This window comes from Salvelinus namaycush, unplaced genomic scaffold, assembly GCF_016432855.1.
Source record: "Salvelinus namaycush isolate Seneca unplaced genomic scaffold, SaNama_1.0 Scaffold6, whole genome shotgun sequence".
In the NCBI taxonomy this organism is placed as follows: domain Eukaryota; kingdom Metazoa; phylum Chordata; class Actinopteri; order Salmoniformes; family Salmonidae; genus Salvelinus; species Salvelinus namaycush.
In genome coordinates, this window is record NW_024061308.1 from 943,967 (window position 1) to 960,817 (window position 16,851).

Below are 16,851 nucleotides of genomic sequence, written 5' to 3' on the forward strand. Positions count from 1 at the left end.
TGGATCTCAAACACAGCTAAAGGAAACTGGTAAGCTTGTCATCTTTCAGTTTTGCCCTCCTTGGTAGATCAAATCATCTTATCCCTTTTAGCAATAAGATTAGAGAGACTTAAGATGTTCTCTTTCTGTGTGGGAGCCACAGGACATTCTGCCTCAGAATTATGAATGACCTACCTGGGTACCAGATGTGTTTGTGCTGACCTTCCACTCCTTGCTGCTCCTTGTCCTGTGCATGATGGCGCAAACAGATCTGGGATCCGGCTAATGAATGACCAAGATGGCCTTCAATCATAAGATCTACGGTCAAAATTCTTATTCAGTGTGTGGATGTTCAATCCTCTGCAATACTCTGAACAACTATTGCCATAAAGAGTTGTCCCTGCAGTTGAGAGAGTTTACAAAGAGATAAATAGGACCTCTGTATGATAGTGAGGTATGAGAAAAGGTAACCTGACCCTTGTCATTGGTGTGGCCTTGCTCTATTGGAACAGACAGAGACCACTGGTATTCCTGTGTGGCACAGCAGAGCAGGAATACTGGCCAGAGGACACCGGTTAAGCTCAGGTGGTGGGTGCCACAAAATACAGGGGAGAGGAACCCTATTGGTTCCCCACCGTGGAAGAACAGACACCACATTTATACCATAGAGGTGGCAAGCTGCATTTGTGCTGAAGACAGGTGGGCCGGTAAGGGTACGGTAGTGGTGATGACACCTTTGGGCTGAGCTGCTGTGCCGATGGGAGGAGGAGGAGGAAGGAAACTGAAGTGGGCCTGGAGCCCAATGAGAGACAGGATGGCTGAGCAGAAAGTTAGGTAACCCCCATTGCAATATATCTCTTCACCTAGAACCTGGATGATTCAATCTAACAATAATGTGAAAGGAGGAAACATTTTGTTGCCCTATGCCAGCATTTCCATTTCCATTTTATTTATTTGTATTTATTTATTTTTTATTTAACCTTTATTTAACCAGGAAGGGCTCATTGAGATTTAAAATCTATTTTTCAAGAGCGTCCTGGCCAAGATAGGCAGCACCAAGTCATTACAGAAATTACAGACAGACAACATGAAAAACTACAAGTAATCTAGTAAAAACCATTGAATTCACAAGAGTATAACAAAATCAAAAACAGAAAATTAAAAATATTGACAGGTCAGGGAATCAAAATCCTTGATCAGTGATTTAAAAACACCAATCGGGACAAGTTCTTCCAGTTTAAAATTATTTTGTAAGGTGTTCCAAGACAATGGCGCAGAGTACATAAAAGACCTTTTACCAAATTCAGTTCGGACATTTGGAACAGTTAGCAGGATAAAGTCCAGCGAACGAAGAGAGTACCCACCACATTTCTGAACAATAAATCCCAATTTCAGCTTCAATTTTTTTGTAAGTTGTTGAATATGCAATTTAAAAGAGAGGCCGTCATCAATTAGAATTCCAAGATATTTATATGAGGTTACAACCTCAATCTCCTTGCCCTGACAGGTAGTAATATGTGAAAGGTTCAGAGGTCTATTTCTTGCATTAGAAAACACCATTAGTTTAGTTTTGTCAGTATTGAGGATAAGCTTCAATTGACACAAGGTATGTTGAACAGTATAAAAAGCAGTTTGCAAGTTCTGGAAAGCTTTTGTAAGAGACGAGGCACAACAGTAAATAACAGTATCATCAGCATAAAAATGAAGTTGTGCATTTTGGACATTTTTGTCTAAATCATTTATATAAATAGTGAATGGACCAAGTACAGAGCCTTGGGGCACACCATTCAGGACAGACAATTTAACAGACATAAGCCCATCAAATTGAGTGCACTGAGTTCTATGAGACAGATAGTTAGCAAACCATGCAACTGTGTCACGCCCTGGCCTTAGTTATCTTTGTTTTCTTTATTATTTTAGTTAGGTCAGGGTGTGACATGGGGGATGTTTGTGTGTTTTTGTCTAGTCGAGGGGGTTTGTAGTGTCTAGGGGGTTTTGGTAGAGTTTATGGGGTTGTGTTCAGTGTAGGTGTCTAGGTATGTCTATGGTTGCCTGAGTGGTTCTCAATCAGAGACAGCTGTCTATCATTGTCTCTGATTGGGAGCCATATTTAAGGCAGCCATAGGCATTAGACGGGTTGTGGGTAATTGTCTATGTGATGTTGCATGTTTGCACTCAGTGTTATAGCAGTCACGTTCATTTTGTATTGTTTGTTAAGTGTTCTTCATTATTAAAAGGAAGAATGTATTCTAATCACGCTGCGCCTTGGTCCTCTCTTTCACCTATAGACGATCGTGACAAACTGCATGCTCCGAAAGACCTACACTCAACAATCTCTGCCTTAGTATAGCATGATCAACTGTATCAAAAGCCTTAGAGAGATCAATAAAAAGTGAGACAGTGCTGTTTTTTTGTCAAGGGCTTCAGTGATATCATTTTAAACCTTCATGGCTGCTGTAATTGTGCTATGCTTCTTCCTGAAGCCCGATTGGTACATTGATAAAATAGAGTTAGTAAATAAAAACTCTTTTAGCTGTTCACTTACAAGGGTTTCAAGTATTTTCACCAGGGGTGACAGCTTTGAGATTGGCCTATAATTATTTAAAAGAGTTGGATCTCCCCCTTTTAAAAGTGGTAGGACAAATGCTGATTTCCAGGTCTTTGGAATTTCATTACATTCCTGGGTTAGATTGAACAGATATGTAAGTGGTTCAGCTATGAAATCAGCTGCCAGATTTAAAAAGCAGGGATCCAAAAGATCAGGACCTGCAGGCTTTCTTTGATCTAAGGATTTCAGGGCTTTATGTACCACCTGCACTGAGAATGGCAAAAAGCTAAAAGTTTGACCAGCTCTCACTGGTTCATCCATACAGGGTTGTACAGAGACAGAGGACACTGAATCAAACAGCCTACCAGATGATACAAAGTTCCCATTGAAACAATTCAGCATTTCAGTTTTGTCATATATAGCAACAGAGTCCTTCAAAACACATGACGGTAATTCATTAACATTACTGTTACCAGACATAGACTTAATAGCATTCCAAAACTTTCTAGGGTCATTCAGGTTATCAGTGGTAACAGACATAACATATTCAGACTTGGCCTTCCTGAGAAGAAAAGAACACTTGTTTCTTAACTGCCTAAAAATAAGCCAATCAGCATCAGAACAAGATTTCCTTGCTTTAGCCCAGGCTAGATTACGGTCGTGAATAATACAAGACAGCTCAGAAGAAAACCATGGATTATCCCGCCCTTTAATCCTGAACCTGCGGAATGGGGCATGTTTGTTTACTATTTGGAAAAAAACACCATGAAAGAATATCCAGGCAGTTTCCACATCAGGGATAAGCTCAATCTTGCTCCAGTCAAAATAAAACAAATCATGAAAGAAAGCCTGCTCATTAAAACACTTCAAATTTTTCTTACGAATAAAACATGGGTTTGTCTTTGGAACCTTAGTATTTCTAACAGCAACAACAGCACAATGGTCACTTAAATCATTACAAAAAACACCAACCGCAGAATATTTATGTGGAACATTAGTCAATATCAAATCAATCAGGGTAGATTTATCTGGGCATTTAAGATTTGGGCGAGTGGGTGAGTTAATCAACTGGGTAAGATTCATAGAATTACAAAACATTTTTAAATCATCAGACACAGGCTTTAACCAACACCAGTTGAGATCACCAATCAAGATAATTTCACTGTAAAGAAGTTTAGACATAAGGTGCATCAAAGAAGAAAATGCATCACCGAGAGCAGAGGGGGGTCTATAACAGCCAATCACAGTTATAGAAAGGCCCTTTGAAACCTCAATATTCAAAGCAAGAAATTCCAACTGTTTACAAATAGTTTCAGACTTTGCCACACTTACATGGAATTTACATTTTACATATATAGCCACACCCCCACCTTTCTTAACCCGATCAGTGCGATAAACATTGTAACCACTTATACAAATATCCTTATCAAAAACAGACTTGCTGAGCCAGGTTTCAGAAAACCCAATTACATCAGCATCAGTTGATTTAGCCCAAATCCTAACCCCATCAATTTTTGACAACAGGCTGCGTACATTTAAATGAAAAATACCAAAACCAGATCTTGATTTCAAATCAGAGGGGGTTTGGAGACATTGCATATCAGGGCCAGGGTTAGGTTGCACGTTACCTGATATCAACAAAAGAAGAATAACTTCTGTTTAATAACCTTGCACGGCTTCTCTTTTTTAAGAGACCTACTGCAAGCGAATTCTACAAGTGAGTTTCCAGACAATACAAAACAGCCATTTAAAACCATTTTACTTTGGTAGTGACACAAATTCGTACTGTTCACATCATGCCACAAATTGATCGGCACTTGGACGAGTGGACCGAGTAAAAAAGAGCGAGTTCCTGCAGACAAAATGTCTAATGGACGGGAGAGCACATTGTCAGATGTACTAACCCTGCGACAATGTTCGTTTTCTCCAGAGTTCAGTAAAGTCAGTGCACAAAGCAATACCACGAAAAAAAATAAGAGGCCAACGAAGGTAAGGGGAGAAAGGGACAGCGTGTATGTGAGTCAATGTGAGTGTTTGCGCGTGTGAGTAGATTGGGTGTTGAGGGAGATAGAGAGAACGGGTTGAGCTGCCACTGACAGCCAGGCGAAGAGCAAAAAGCTTGGACAATACACTCCGCGGACGAAGGAGGAACTCAGGCCAGCCAGATATAGGGTTACTTTGGTAAATTTCAAGTAATGAAGTGCCGAGTTGAGGAGGACCCGTGATCTTTACACCAGCAAAAATAAAATAGTTTGCACCACACAACAACGAAGTTACGCAACCATAAATAAATAGGTTATTAGTAGGTTAAAATGTACTAGTCACAGACAAACGACTTGACATGCTGCCATCTTGGAACGATATACATAGTGCTTATGTCTGTGTTTTTCCTTGTATGTGTTCCTCTGTGTTTATGCATGGTTTTGTGTCACTCGGGCTGCTTGCGTGGGTGTGTGTGCGTGTTTCCCTCCTCCGCAGCCTCCCTGCTAAGCTGATTAATGGGGGCGTGGCATGGCTGGTGGGTGTGAGCTGTGTGTTTCCTAATGATCGGGCCAAGACCCGCCTACAGAACCAGCAGGGTGCCCGAGTCCACACCAGAATGTGAGTACTGCCTTGTTTTCCCGTAGCCAAAAAGTCCAAATTGGCTATATCGTAAAAATTCATGAAAACCAAAATTAGCTTTTGTAAAATTGTATTTAAGGTTAGGCATACAATTAGCAGTGTAGTTAAGGTTAGGTTTAAATTCACATTTTAGGAAGATAAATTGTTTATTACTTTGTGTGTTTGGTAACTAGTGATGACCTACTGCCTTGGCTTGGTTCCTCATTTACTTTGTTCACACAATAAAATAAAAAAGTAAATAAAAAAAGTATATAAAGTACAGTTTATTGAATTGGATGAAAGAGAGAATAGTTCTGTTTTGACTCATGCACACAGTAATTGTTTTCAAGTAATCAGACTAAGCTGTCCATAAGGGCAGATTAGGTCAAATGTGTTTTTGAACATTTGCATTCAAAACAAGTGTTTGGTGCTGTTTTGGTGAGTGCTACATTTACTGAGTGGCTTCCACAAGAAATCAGACAGGGAAAATAACCAATTCTTGGCTCTATAGTACTAGTTATTTACATGCTTGGCTCTACTAGTTGTCTAGTACAGACAACTGTCTATCTCTATACACCTGTACACACTATGGCATCATAGGGTTGAGTGTGCATTGAGCCTATATTTACATTGGTAAAGTGAGTTACTGGTTGGCACAGGAGTGATCCTTTGGCATCCTGACTACTCATGGTCTTTTAATTAAGTAACAATCTAGTAGCTGCTAATGAAGTTTAATCAAATCAATGGAAAATCAAACTGTGAACCAAATGTGAACCAATTAAAGTTAGAATCCTTAGTTGATACATCTATTTTTGGACTTAGAAATGAATGATATATTCTTCAAGAATCAATAGGTATATAACTTATAAATGCCTCATGAGCTTAGTTCAACTGTGGAACCCCATCAGAACCCAAATATATAAACCTGTTTTACTGTTTGTAAACAATGTAAACAGTATCATGGATGGTCGGTCCTTGCATCCATAGCGCTGTCTATTCATTTAAGAGTGGTTACATTTCTACAGGCCCATCCCTCAACTTATTGATTCAATTAAGAATTCTAACTTTAAAGGAAAGTGTCCATCAATTATGTTTGTAGTGTGTAGCTGTGTTTAAGTGATGCTGAACAACCAACATTCTGTGATGTAGGGTTTTGTTAAGATTACAGTGTCTTGTCATTGTAAGGAAAAGCAAATTACTAAATGGTATTCATTGTTTATGCATGGTCAATAAGCATCAGTTATAAAAGTTGTGAAGAGGGCACAACAAAACCTTTTCCCCTCAGGAGACTGAAAATATTTGGCATGGGTCCCCAGATCCTCAAAAGTTTCTACAGCTGCACCATTGAGAGCATCCTGACCGGTTGCATCACTGTTCGACATCTGACCATAAGGCGCTACAGAGGTTAGTGCAAACAGCCCAGTACATCACTGGGACCAAGCTTCCTGCCATCCAGGACCTATATACTAGGCGGTGTCAGAGGAAAGCCCAAAGCCCTCCAGTCACCCAAGTTATAGACTGTTTTCTCTGCTACCGCACGGCAAGCGGTACCGGAGCACCAAGTCTAGGACCAAAAGGCTCCTCAACAGCTTCTACCCCCAAGCCATTAATTAGACTGCTAAACAATTCATAAAATCACCACTGGACAATTTACCTTGACCCTCCCTTTTGTACACTGCTGCTACTCGCTGTTTGTTTGTTACCTATGCAGTTACTTCGCACCCACCTACATGTACAGATTACCTCAACTAGCCTGTACCCCCGCACACTGACTTGGTACCGGTGTCCCCTGTATATAGCCTCGTTCTTTTATTAGTCTACATGGTAAATATGTTCTTCTTCTTGAACTGCACTGTTGGTTAAGGGCTTGTAAGTAAGCATTTCACAGTAAAGTCTACACTTGTTGTATTTGGTGCATGTGACAAATAAAGTTTGATTTGATTTGATTTATAAGATATATCATGAATATATCAGAAAGTTCACCCAAACTGATTTTTACCTGAATACTTCTCCTTTTGATGTGAAGGCTGGACTGTTTGATGAAGAGAGTAAAGTTGGAAGGTTACTTTGGGATGTATCGAGGTACTATTTCCCTGGATTAATGTAATGTATAATTCTGTGTTATGAGTGTAGCTGACACTGCCTAAATTGAAATAACTGCTATAAACCATGTATTATACCCTTTGAAAGTATTGAGCACCTAGAGTTATTAACTAGCCTAGAGCTAATCATATGAAAGTGCAGGGGACGTTTTTTTAATGACGTTAACTGTAGATTGTGTTGTTATAATCCATTACTATTTTTTCCGCAGGTGCAGCAGTGAATCTCACTCGTCACACCAGAGATTGCCATTAAACTGGCAGCAAATTATATCTTCAGACAGAAGCTCTCCAAGGATGGGAAACTAACTTTTTGTCCTAGCACAGCACAGCACAGCACAGCACAGCACTTACACTTTTAACTATTTAACTGAAACATAAATTTACATACCCGAGAGTACTTTTTTATCCATCAAGTTAACATAACATTCATGTAATAAAGTCAGACGAACTAAGGTACTATTGCTACAGTAAACTGTATCATTTTATCAGGGGTGGTGCCATTATTGTTATTATTGCTATGTGTCTATTTATTAGTCTGTTAACCCTGTCATTTGGCCCACAGGAAGTTGCCCCTGTGGGGGGAGATACTGGCAGGATATGGGGGGGGGACCTGCCAGATGATAGTGACCACACCCATGGAGATGCGATCCATTTGCAGGACGCAGGAAGGTTGGGTGAGTTCTGTGAACCGTTTGTCCTTAGGCCAACCACATCTCAGACTCTGCTGCTGAAGTTTTTTGGCACTGATGTGATGTGTGTGTGTGTGTGTGTGTGTGTGACAGCTGCCATAAGCAGAGTGGTCCAAGCACACACTGCAGCTTCTGGTCCAGCTCCTGGTCCATCTCCTCCAGCCCAGCCTGCCCTTCCACCTCGGACCACTGCCATCCGTATCACCCTGGAGCTACTGAAGACACGAGGCCTGCCAGGCCTCTACTGGGGAGCAGGAGCCACACTGATGAGGTATGACACTCTCTCTGTCTCTCTCTCTGCCTCTGACAAATCCACATAGGCAAATAGCATAGAAAGTGAAAAGCTAAATGAAAGATATTAGACAAATTGTACATGTCAAAAAAACGCACACCGCACGTACACACTCAATCACTCACTCACTCCCTGTGGTACAAGCACACAACAGGAGGTTGAGGCCCCGTAATTGGGGAGGATGGGCTCGTGTTAATGGCTGGAGCGGAATCAGTGGAACGGTATCAAATACTGTACATCAAACACATGGTTCCAGGTGTTTGATGCCATTCCATTTGCGCCGTTCCGTACATCAATATGATCCGTCCTCCCCTCAGCAGCCTCCTGTGAAGCACACACACGTTTCTCTTGTTCAGTTCGGAATGACTAAATCCTGAACTGACTGAACTGAGGTAACCTGCTAGACTCACTGTGAGGCCTGATTTGTCTCATTACTGGTGATTAGTTTGTGGCAAAGACTTTGATTTACTTCTTGTAAAGGCTGCCTGATTTACATATACCACATATTGCATCGCTCCGTTCAATATTTTGTATTTCTGTTGATACGTTGGTCTTTTACATATGTACAGTACTTACTGTATGTGTGGTCTGGCACCCTGGCTAATCAAGGCCAACATAAATCAATAGGTTACTGCAGTTATTGTATGTCTGGCAGGCTGAATCTAGCTGTGGACCGTTTGAAACATGCCTCCGTTCTTTTCGTATTCCTGGGATGTTCCTTTCTCTATGATCTACTTCCCGCTGTTCACCAACCTGAACACGCTGGGAAGGGCCGAGTAGTCATGGAGACTTGCAGGAGCGGGCCCCCTTCCTGCAGTCCTTCACAGCAGGCTGCACAGCCGGATCAGTGGCAGCTGTAGCTGTCACACCATTTGACGGTGAGAGACAGAGGCAGGGAAGGGCTGGGGGAGACCCATAAAGGAGAGATAAACCACTGTATTCAGTAGCAGTGCATATCATTCAGTCCTAAACGTTAATGTCCACAATAAGACCATCTAATCTGTAGATGTCATACAGGGGCAGTTTGTAAGGGCTGATTCCTGTGTTGGGTTGGGATTGCAAAGGCTATTGAATTTGATTAGCGGATTACAATTAAATTATACCATGAGACCCCAAGTACAATGGTATGAAATACATTATCAATAACTCTGCAATCCCAGAGCACGATACCCACATTGTCTGTACTTTGTTAAGGGCAGTTGAGTTTACATTGGTTTCAGTGTGTGTGTGTTTGTTGGCAGTCATAAAGACTCGTATACAGACCTTGCAGAAGGGGGAGGACACATACCGTGGCATTGTTGACTGGTTTGCACCATAAAACACACATTTCTCTAATATGTATGTGCTAACCTTTGGTTGACAGCAGGTTTCTCACACTTCGATAGGAGGATCTGGAGTAAAGAGGGCCCAGCAACATTCCTCAAGGGGGCAACGTGTCGCTTACTGGTCATCGCCCCCCTCTTTGGCATCGCACAGGGGTCTACTTCCTGGGTGTAGGAGAGCTGTTGCTAGGGCTACTGGGATAGCAACAGCATGTGGCAGTGTCCCTTACAGTACAAAACATACTGCTTCATTCAGCAGTGAACGTGAACGGAGGGAGAGAGATAACTCTCCATGGTTCTTATGCAAAGGCTCCTTGACTTTGCCATCACTAAGGAAGTTACCAAGCTATCATGTTGTTTGACAAAAGAACTTTATATGTAAGTGACAAATCCATCAACATTTGTTTTTAAACTATCAAACATTTTATTTACTAATGTTGTATAATGCTGATTACACTGCCATGAGAAGTCTAAAATGTGGCCGGCAATTCAAAGCAATTGGTCCACCTTTCACAGAGATCCTTTTCGTTTCATGAAAAAGGACAACCTCCGCATTGGCTTTCCTCCCCAGTGAGTTTCTTTCCCATCCGTGAGTCCAGAGTTGTAATCTTGGACTCCTCCTGTTAATGCTTTAATCCTAGTCTCTGTACTGTAACCCACTGAACAGCCAGGCTCCTCTCCTACAGGTTAAGACTGCTGGGCCTGCACTCAAAAGTCTTACCTTCCTGTTCTCCACAACTCAGGCTCGGAAGCAAACCTATTCAGAGCTAGCTGTAACTGTTAACTTAACCTTTTTTAATGCATCTTTGAATTACATGTCATACGCACAATAAAGATTATGCAAATAAAGCCTTATTTCTGGTGATGGAGTCTCTTGTCCTAAACATCTTGCGTTTATCTTACACATTTTGGAATTCAGCAGAAGTTTGTTTGATGTACAACTTAGTATAGCCTATGATAAGATCCATTTAAAAAAGTACCAGGTTCTTGCCAACGCACTTTGGATTAAGTCCACTAGGTGGCAATGAAAGCATTTTGTTTTATACATTTTATGATGGGGTTGGAATAACCATTTTATTCTTCATTGGATAACATCTGAATTGAATGAACAATCTGTTTACAAACAGTGAATATTCATGTTTCTTTGTTGCATATGTATTGTTAATCACATGGGTAAGTAACAACAAAAGACATTCATTCTCCAATCCAATATGTTCCCACTCAACACACACAAACATCAAAAGGAATACAGCGGCAGCCACCCTGTTAGGTGTTTGGACACCTTACAGTAAACAAAAAATAACTTGATTATTCCTCAAGGGAAAGTAAAGGGACAATCAGACAACCCTTCGTGATGGGAGGGGAGCAGTGGTAAACTGAGGAGGTAGTATAAAACACTTGTGAAAGCCACCTACCCTTAACACCAGACAACACACATTCTCCCTCACATCGTGTCTCATAAAACAGTTTCTTACTTTGGAAGATCATAGAGATAAGTGCTTAAAGTTGGGAAGATCAGAGAAAGGGTGTTCTTGGGCTCTGCACAACTTCCAACATATCCAGTCCAAATGAGAGGCTTGTTCGCAGTAACACTTCCAATGATCCCTTAACCTTTGTCTCCAACAGCATCATTATCTTTTAGTCCAAAAACTTACGGTTTGGGTTGGCACCGAACAGAGCCGTTCTGACCTCAGGCATCATCTGTCAGAGAACAAACAGAGGGGTCAGAGTGAATACCTCAGCTGTCCCGGTACTACTCAGGATACAGAGTACTCATCAACCGAGCTTACAAAGGATATTATGGTAGATAAGATCAGACAGATTCAAATCAACCTCATCCTGTTGGAGTACATGTGACATACTTGGGTTAGTGTTTGGGGTATTTCTATTGTGATTCCAAACCCCTCCTCCTCTGCCTAATATGTCAATACTGTACCTGCTGGGCCATGAGGTCTAGCCTGCTCTCCAGGGTGTTGGCTACCTTGATCTTCCCATTAGCGTTGTACATCTCAATACCTCCAGAGCTGTGGACACCAGAAACATACAGGTCACAGTCACTCGCTGAAAGACCACTATAGCTTGCTTATGTCCTCTTTACTCAATCAATCACATGGATAGACCTAATTTGCACAGTGTGATAAAGTTAACGTTCAAAAACAGATGTAAAACCATTTTAACAGTCAAGTAGATGTAATCTCTCCGATTCCTTTGCATTGCTAATGTGCCGAATACAAATACATGCACTCTATTTTAGGGAATGGGGATACCTAGTCAGTTGAACAACTGAATGCATTCAACTGAAACTACCTGACTCCCCTTTTAGCATCCTGGTTGTTGGGTTGTTATTGTACCTCTTAGTCATTGATGTGCTCTTTGTTTAGCCACAATTAATGTGAAATGAAAAGGAATCTCATACATGTCTGGTGAAAGGTGCCGGTCTTGGTCAATGCCGACCTCAATTTTGCTCTTCACAGCATCTTTATAGATGGGGATATTTTTCTGTACAGCAGCCTGTATGGTGAAAACCAAATTGTGAATAAATCAACATTTTCTCAAACACAAGTAGGCCTATTCAAGTCATAATACAAGCTGAAATCAGTATGATACACAGACAATGGCAAAACATGTAAGTGACTCAACAAGGTATCCCTAATAACATAACACTGACCTGCACCATGGCAATGTCCTGCTGCCGGCAGCGAATTATCACTTTGGGCTCTAGCAGTTGGTAGAATCCCTGAAATTGAAGCCCGGACATAATTAGACCGCATATAGTAGCCATGGTTCATTGCATGACAGTGAGTATTAGCGGCACGGCAAACTTCTGTCAGACTACAGCAGAGCTCATGAGTCGAATTACTCCTGAGCGCACAGAAAGACTACCTGCAGAACTAGCCCCTCCAACAAGGCAGGGTACCTCGCTGGGTCCTTGGCAATGTTAGCCAGCCTCTGACGAGCCTCAGTTAGCAGATCCTGACACACGGAAAGAGAAAGAGTCAGACATCACTAGCACCAAGATATCTAAAATGTTATTGATAGGCAAAACATTTAATGTGGTCAGATAATTGAAGGAAAGCCGCCACTAACCGAAATCATGTCATCACGAGCTTTCAGCACCTTCAGTCTAGCCAGGTTCATCAGGTTGGACATCTGACTGTGTGGAGAAGCCAAATATTAAGTGGCAGACTGGCAGTCAAGCACTCTTATCAATGGGAGGCACAACACATGGTTTGGACAGGACAACATGGAGAGAACAAATTATGGTGCAAAAGGGAAGAATACTGCTCTATCAAGAAGGTAAAAAAAGGCAGTAACTGCTCATTTGGTTGATAATTAGTTAATGTAATTTTTGCTACATTAAATACATGCTTAATCATGTGGACAAGTATCCTGCCTATATTGTGTTTTGGAGAAAATGGGGGTCATGTTAGCAGTAACTGCATAAAGTTACTGTGAAACCAAGGTAAATAAGTGAAAATACTTAAAGTACTACTTAAGTAGTTTTTTGGTGGGGGTATCTGTACTTTACTATTTATATTTTGACAACTTTTACTCCACTACATTCCTAAAGAAAAGAATTACATTTTTACTCTATACATTTTCCCTGACACCCAAAAGTACTTTTGAATGCTCAACAGGACAGGAAAATGGTCAAATTCACACACTTTTCAAGAGAACATCCTGGCTCATCCCTATTGCCTCTGATTTGATGGACTCATTAAACACAAACGCTTCTTTTGTAAACTATGTCTGAGTGTTGGAGTGTGCCCCTGACTATCCGTGAATAAGAAATCGTGCCGTCTGGTTTGCCATAAGGAATTTTAAATTATTTATACTTTTGATACTTAAGTATATTTAAAATCAAATACTTTTACTCAAGTAGTATTTCACTGGATGACTTTCACTTGAGTAATTTTCTGTTAAGCCATCTTTACTTTTACTCGAGTATGACAATTGGGTACTTTTCCCACCACTGCTTTTTGCTTGGTAGGGCAGAATAGTGATGTCACGGTGTCATTTTGTAGTTAGCATACTAGCTGTTCCTGTAGACTTCCAGTCATCGCGCTAACACTTTCAAACTGCACGCAGAGACATATCAATGAGTTCATCTGACTCTGGGTAAGAAGAAGTAGTAATTGCCAAAATGTCGCACTGTTTAAATTGGGATCTGCCTCCGGAAAAGATATCATTATGAAGAGTATGTCCCATTCAGCTGAGAAGAATTCACTTCAACTGCTGGGATAAAACGGGGAAAAAAACTCACATTTTCTTCTGCTGGTCGATCTGCTTTTCTTTTTTCTCATAGTACTCCATGATCTTGAGCCTTTGTGTCTGCACCAGACGGCCCTTCTCAATGTTGAACTCCTCTTCTGCCTTTAGGATCAGACACAAATTTGTTAATATTTTGTATAGTACCTTAACCAGACTTGCCAGCTAGATGGGAGAGTATTACCTTTGCATCAATTTCTTCTGCTTTCTCATTGGCTTCCTGTTCAATGAAGGCCATCATATGCTTGATCTGTCCAAGGAGAAACAGGGGATGAAGAAGTAACATTTAACTTATATCATCATAACTCATACCATTATATAAAATAACCCCTTATCCCTAACATGTGGAATGTGGCAGTGGCACCCCGCTGTGTTTGTGTGTAGAACTAACTTTCTCATGAACAAGTGAGGAATCCACTGTCATTGGTCACAAAGTCAAATTTTTAAACTACGGTAGCTATGCCTAGACGCAGTACATTTTTGCCTGTATGCCATCTTTCAGATAATGCACTCTAAAACATTAGGCAGGGGGACATTATTGATTCCCAAAGTGCCTTTTCAACACAAAAACCCAGAGGCACAATATATCAAGGCAGAGCAAATGACTGGCATGGCAAACCAATCTACTCATGGATTAGAGTGGCTTGAAATGCATAGAAAGCACCGATTAATTAGCTTGTTAGCTAACTTGCTAAATTAAAGTAGGCCTAATTGTCCAGTGAAAATCTCACTTTTAGAGGTGAATATTCTGTTAATTCATACCCAAATAATGTTTGAATCATCCTATACTCGTATGTGGCCAAAGCATGAATTGGGAGAAAAAAAACACTTAAAAAACACTAAACAACCTGAAACTTGTATCTAAATAGACCGTTTCAAAAAGTTATTTCCTCATAGATGATGATGAGCTGCCAATCAGCGGTCTACACATCAATTTTTTTTGTAAAGTATAAGTACACATCATTCTGTTGTTGGAGTAACGTTATGCCCACACATAAAAGCTGCTTTTTAACATACTAAATACATTTTTGTGAAGGAAAACTATTTCACTCATATTGTAATTAATTATAGATCATATTTCATAGAAATTTGGAAACACTGGACAGTTAGTTGAATTTTGAATCACAAGGGGAAGTGCCATGATGCATCGAACTATAGTAACAGTTAGCTCGTTTGACATTTGGTGAGAGCTGACACATTTACAGTTAGCTATATATCTCACAAAGCAGACATGTTAGTATAACTAACTAAAACGAAAGGACACAGATTACCCTTTCTACTTTATAATAGTTTGTGTTAGCAAAACTTAGCTAACTAGAAAAGCTAACTAGACAGCTAGCTTTAGCAAGCAAGATAATGTTACCTGTTTCTGTACGTCGGCATCGCTGAGCGCCATGGCTGGTTCTTCAGTTGTTGTTTTTTGCTTACTAATAAAGGTAGCTAGAAAACAACTGACTAATAATAATCAGCTACTTGATTTGACTAAAGAGTTTTTCAGTTGCGCATACACGACACAAAACATGGGTCTAATGACAAGCAACAAACTGGCACTGAAAGTCAGCTGACTGGGTGACAGAGAACTGCGCGTTCACAACAAGGGTCGGTTTACTTCTTGTTTGATGAGGTTTAACGGCGGTTGGCATCCAATAAATGTTGCATTACCGCCACCTACTAGACTGGAGTTCAACTCCCTTATACTTCGCTTGAAAAAATAAATAAACAATTACCCTACCATCTAACACGACACACAACTTGTTATAAAAATAAAATAAAAAATAACACCATCCTACTCCACTATTTCAAGCTATTAGTCCTACCTCAGACCAACAACCTGAAAGGATGGGACACCACCATTGGCGAACCGTTATTCAGGGATTTTGAGCCCCACATTTTTAGCAAATGCTTGCCTGTTTTGCATGTTATTTTGAAATTAATACGTGTCACATATCAGTTTGCAAACAGTGTAAAAAAATATATATCATTGAGTTAATAAAGCTGCATACAAACATGGTCTCTTTTTTGTTTTCTTGAGTAAGGCAGCACCAAAATGCAGGTGTTTCAGCCTAGCTCAGTGCTTTCTGTGGTGGTGGTGCAAGCCAGCAGAAAACATGGAGCGTTGCGCCGTGATTGGCTCAGTGTTTTGTCACTCATGGGGACGCTACGTCACCGCCAAGTCTAATGTTAGACCTCGAAAATAGCCCCTTGGGTGCTGCCATAGAGTTACATTAGAAGTGCCTATCCAAGAAGGTTCAAAGTCAATGGCCACAGATAAAATGACGTCAAATCACGTTATATGTACAGTAGCCTTGATTGGACTGTCAACATCATACTTTCAAAATCTTAGCTAGCAGTCATTATCATGAATCAAGTCGACAATCTACTGGCAAATCCTTTTTAATCCTTGTCATATGAAGATAAATAATGAAGAGAAATTACAGATAAAACATATCGGTGCTCATCAGCCATTAGACATAAACATTACACAGCAAGTTGGAAATCACAAATTCAACAATGAGTGGTTTGGAAGGAATCAGTGACAGTGTCTGTGTAGTCCCAAATCTGGGATTAGGGGGCTCTTTTCCAAGTTTAAAATGATAAACGTTCAACATTGGCCATGCTGTCAATGAAGCATGATTTGTGTCATGCTCAAAACAACTATTAACTCGGAACTGCGAAAACTTGACTTCAGCGAGTTCAAGAAAAAAGGTAAATCGGGAATAAACTCTGACTGGGAAAATAAGTTTTGAACGGTCATCGAACTTGGAATTGTAAATCCGGGCTCTTTCTAGAGCTACGACGTGAAGATCAATGACGTCATCATGATTCAACCTTGTTTTTTTCCAGAGTTCCCATTTGTTTTGAAAGCACCATACATCCAGAGAATGACAAAATGACTAAATTTGCCTACGAAGGACCGCGGCGCCACCTTCCTGTTCAAGTGAGCACAGCACAACAAGGTGAGTCCAAAAATGTATTGTATGCTGCTGCATAAATTATGTAATATGCCAGGGAGATATATATACTGTAGCTAAGAAAGTAATACTAAGTG

The 16,851-nt window shown here is 40.6% G+C and overlaps 1 protein-coding gene and 1 pseudogene across 1 annotated transcript; one reads left to right on the top strand and one right to left on the bottom strand.

Moving 5' to 3' along the window:
- Positions 1 to 793: 793 nt before the first annotated feature.
- Positions 794 to 9,737, top strand: LOC120041993 (annotated as a pseudogene).
- Positions 9,738 to 10,580: 843 nt separating this feature from the next.
- Positions 10,581 to 15,390, bottom strand: LOC120042012 (V-type proton ATPase subunit E 1-like). The gene is made up of 9 exons (XM_038986892.1): positions 15,166 to 15,390; positions 13,987 to 14,052; positions 13,798 to 13,907; positions 12,621 to 12,687; positions 12,417 to 12,506; positions 12,202 to 12,270; positions 11,950 to 12,044; positions 11,470 to 11,557; positions 10,581 to 11,234 (listed from the first exon to the last, which is right to left on the bottom strand). The coding sequence occupies exons 1-9, from the start codon at positions 15,196 to 15,198 to the stop codon at positions 11,172 to 11,174; spliced, it is 681 nt and encodes a 226-aa protein (XP_038842820.1). The 5' UTR covers positions 15,199 to 15,390; the 3' UTR covers positions 10,581 to 11,171.
- Positions 15,391 to 16,851: the final 1,461 nt, after the last annotated feature.